At 58.6% G+C, this 3,873-nt stretch overlaps 1 protein-coding gene across 1 annotated transcript; it reads right to left on the bottom strand.

Annotated features, from left to right (window-relative positions):
• Positions 1-544: 544 nt before the first annotated feature.
• On the bottom strand, positions 545-2,691 carry ANKRD33 (ankyrin repeat domain 33). Its single transcript, XM_012651487.1, has 4 exons — positions 2,568-2,691; positions 2,267-2,407; positions 1,344-1,406; positions 545-1,245 (listed from the first exon to the last, which is right to left on the bottom strand). Exons 1-4 carry the CDS (start codon positions 2,686-2,688, stop codon positions 545-547), a joined length of 1,026 nt encoding a protein of 341 aa, XP_012506941.1. The 5' UTR covers positions 2,689-2,691.
• Between the last annotated feature and the right edge of the window lie 1,182 nt (positions 2,692-3,873).

Below are 3,873 nucleotides of genomic sequence, written 5' to 3'. Positions count from 1 at the left end.
GTTTTATAATATACTGCATAGAATATACTATATGGGTGTGCAGTAATTACACACCTAATCAACTTAGCAGTCCCTCCCGTTTTTTTCTTTTAGAGTCAGGGTCACCCAGGCTGGAGTGCAGTAGTGAGATCATGGCTCACTGCAGCCTCAAACTCCTGGCTCAAGCAAATTGATCTTCCTACCTCAGTCTCCCCAGTAGTTAGGATTACAGGCATGCACCACCATGCCTGGCTATTTTTTAAAAATTTTTTTGTAGGGACAGGGTCTCACTATGTTGCCCAGGCCAGTCTCAAACTCCTGGGCTCAAGTGATCCTCCTGCCTCCGCCTCCTAAAATGCTGGGATTACAAGCATGAGCCACTGAGCCTGTTGATGGACACTTAGGTTGTTTCCACCTCTTTACTGTTGCAAACAACGCTGTAATGAATGACCTGTACATAGGTTGAGAGCAGATTCACTTAGGCAAAGGTGGATGGAAAGGCAGAAGAGGCTCTAAAGGGAAAAGGAGCCTAGGGAGGGGCCTGATTACCTGTTCCCAGCCTGGCCTAGCCCTCCTCCTCCTGCCTCCTCCTCTCCATCCTGAGCTGCTGGTATCGCCAGAGAGGAAGGGCCAGACATTGATGCCCCGCAGGACTGCGGTTCAGCTTGCACTGGCTGGAGGATGAGGATGCCTTGGAGAGGAGGATCTTGGGGACTTGGGGCCTCGGGCTGGTACTGTCCCTGGGCTGTAGCCACTGAGGGAACACACTCAATATGCCTTGAGGGCTCTGGTAGGGGACAAAGGCTCGGGGACCAGGGACTACCAGGGGAGGGGAAGGGACTGGGGGAGGGGGCGGGGCAGTACCTAGCAGCTCTGGCACCGACTTGCTTCGGGTGCCCAGTGCAGGCGGGTGGTCAGGGCACAGAGTGTGGCAGGCAGTGGCGAGGAAGGGACTGGCCAGGCTGGTTGTGAAAGTCACAAGGTGGTCCAGGACACCCCCCTCCTGAGGAGACCGGGCAAAAGGGAGGCTCAGGGTTCCCTGTAGCCGCTCTAGGAGAGATGGAGCAGCCTGGGCCTGGGCCTGGGCCTGGGCCACGAGCCCCGCCAAGGCCGGCCACTCTGGCTGGTAGTGCTGGCTGAGCTGCTCCACTTGTGGCCGCCGCAGCAGCTGCCGGATCCTCCACACGGTGTCGAAGCTGTCAGTCAGTACTGCCCACTCCAGGGCCGTCTTGCCCCTAACAGGATCCACTGCTGTCAGGTCAGCACCTGGGGGGTGGGGGGACATAAGGGTGATGTGGGGTGGGATAGAGATTGGTGGTTTGCGGAAGAGCAGATTCTTTAGCAGCAAGACCTACTTGGGCTAGATTCAAAACCATAGAGTCTTATCCTGTTGAAACTGCAATCTTGGAGGCTAGTGTTGCAACCTCCTGTGTAAGAGACGTGAGGAGACTTAACTCCAGAGAGGGGAAAAGACTTCAGAGAGACCTCCTATGGGTTTCCAGCCTCGAGTAGAATAGGGTCCTCCTGAGTGCAAGGAGCGGAGCAGAGGAGTGGTGTGCAGGTAGCCCAGGACAGGTGGTGTCCTGAGCTACACCCTCTGGAGCTGACAGGGGATGTTCTGCTTGTTCCCTCTCCTGGCTCTCCTCTTCGTCACCACACCCCTCTAATGGCGGGGGTGGGGCAGTCACTCTGAGACAAAGGAAGGGGTGTGGAGCTCCCTCCTTTCTCCCCCAAACGCAGTCTGGTGGGGTGGGGCAGGGAAAAGCTGGAGGGTGGGGGTCTCCCGGAGTGACCAGCAGAGGGCAGTCCCACCTCAGGGAATAATGGGGCCCACAACTCCATGGACAATGTGGATGTCATCCCCCCCAACAACCCCACACAGCCACATGCCTCAATGACAATTCACTGTGTCCCCTGGAAGCCTGGCTTGAGGGAAGCCATCTGCCCAGGGCCACTCCGCTAGTGGCAGGGCCAGGACTAGAACCCAAGAGTCTGGTTCCAGACACCAGCCTTTTTTGTTTTAGGTTTTCCAGCTGGGCTAGGTCACCCTCCCGAGCTTTCCTTTCTGGGCCCCCCACCCACGATGCAAAGAGAGCTAGCAATCGCTGGGTTTTGCTGATTGTGAAGAGCCCACAGCACACTCCCCTCCTCCAGGAAGTTGAATTAGGTTGATCCTCTAGCTCCACCTCTCTCCTCTCTGCGACTAAATAATAGCTGACTTACTGTCCGGTGGGGAGGCCTGGGGGAGGGACTGGAGGCCACACACCCTGCTCCAGGCCCCACGCACCTGCCATGAGGAGAGCAGCCACGCATTCAGAGCGGTCCCGCATGGCAGCCTTCATCAACGCCGTGAGACCCCGCTGGTCCCGGCGCTCCAGGTCCAGGCCCGCATAGTAGTTGACCAGGAGATTCACCAGAGGCACGTGGCCTGCAGGGCGCCGAGAGCAGAGCTTGGCCCCCCAGGAAAGGGGGTGATGAGCCTCCAAACCCACCCTCCACCCAACATGACAAAGCCTGCACAGGAGAATGTTGTGCAATGAGTGGGGGCAGGGGAGGCTGGTGGAGGGTGGAGCTCAGCAGCCTCGCACCTGCTTGGGCAGCCAGCATGAGCGCTGTGTTCCCATCTTTGTCCTGCTGGTTCACATCCAGGAAAGAACAGCGGCTGAGCAGGGCCACAACATTCCCGAAGCCGTGGTAGCATGCGACCATGAGGCCTGTCTGAGGGCAGGGCAGCTCAGTCCCCTGATTTCCTCCAGGGGCTTCCCAGTCCCCTTGTACTCTCTAAACCCACACCTGTCCCAGAGGCTGTCCTAACCCCCGTGAAGACCCACCCTCACCCATTCCCTTCCTCCTAAGGACCGGCAGTAGGTCCCGAATCTCTCCCAGGGAGTCAGATCAGGATGGCGTGGTGGGGAGACCGAGCTGCCCCTAGTTGTCCTGGGTAGCACCCGGGGCATCTCACCCTCCCATTGCGGTCCACCTGGGTGGCCTCCTTTGGGGAGACCCCACCATCCAGTATGGCTTGGAGCTGGGTGGGGTCATTATGGACACAGGCCCAGTACAGGGCCCCCAGCCTGCAGCTTCGGGCAGGGGTCTCATTGCCCGGGCAGGACAGTGCCTCAGACATGTCCAGCCTTCCCCCGTGCAATGGCCGCCGCTCTTCCTCTTCCAGTCTGGGGACAAGAAGGCGAGGCCCTCCTCAGGCAGTTGGAGTCTATGAGGAGAGGAGCAGTGTCTCCCTGAGTCCTGGGTGAAGGGGGGTGGGGGTGGGGGGGTAGCTGAAAATCGCCCAACCCTTGCCCCAGGGAAAGCCTTTATCCCAGCAGGTGTCTGGCTCCATCCATGGGGAGAGAGGACAAGCAGTGGGCCAGGAGCCCTAAGTGGACAGGGCTCTAAGTTCACGGTTCACTCTAAGTCAGGATCCCAGTGAGATTTACGGAGGTGGGGTGGAAGGTCGTCATTTTATCTTTCCCACTGGACCTTACCTGGGGTTTGGAAAGTCTCTACGAGGCAGTCATCCTGGGGCACAGCTTTGGCCCAACAGCATCCCCCCAGACTTCTCGGAGGCAACCTGAGAGGCTTCCTTCCCAGGAAGCAACGCAGGTAACAGATGGTTGGACTTTCAGAAAAAGCTGCTGCAAACACCTCGGGGCTGAGCTGGATCAAGCCGGGTTAGGAAGGGATTGGGGGCCTGGAGGGGCGGGTGCTCTAGTCTCAGAGCCGAACAAGACCCGCCCCAGGATCCTGCAGAGTGGGCGTGGCCTGCGCTGGGAAGCCCCTCCCACCAGGAGTGGGCTCTGAAAGACTCCCCGCCCAGGACCAACGCAAGCACGTTATACCTGTTGGGGATACCAGCTGCGCTCCCAAATGGAGCCTTGGAAGATGGAAGGTTTA

The sequence above is a fragment of the Propithecus coquereli genome, unplaced genomic scaffold (assembly GCF_000956105.1).
Source record: "Propithecus coquereli isolate 6110/MARCELLA unplaced genomic scaffold, Pcoq_1.0 Scaffold111, whole genome shotgun sequence".
NCBI lineage: Eukaryota > Metazoa > Chordata > Mammalia > Primates > Indriidae > Propithecus > Propithecus coquereli.
This window is presented reverse-complemented; position numbering and strand designations above follow the sequence as displayed.

Excerpts from the sequence above, each read along its gene's own strand:
- ANKRD33 (XM_012651487.1), bottom strand. The coding sequence starts at position 2,688 with ATGGTCGCATGCTACCACGGCTTCGGGAATGTTGTGGCCCTGCTCAGC. Across the intron at positions 1,407-2,266 it reads GGCTGCTCTCCTCATGGCAG|GAGGTTGCAACACTAGCCTC; the intron begins GTGCGTGGGGCC and ends TCTCTTACACAG. Across the intron at positions 1,246-1,343 it reads AAGACTCTATGGTTTTGAAT|GTGCTGACCTGACAGCAGTG; the intron begins CTAGCCCAAGTA and ends CCCACCCCCCAG.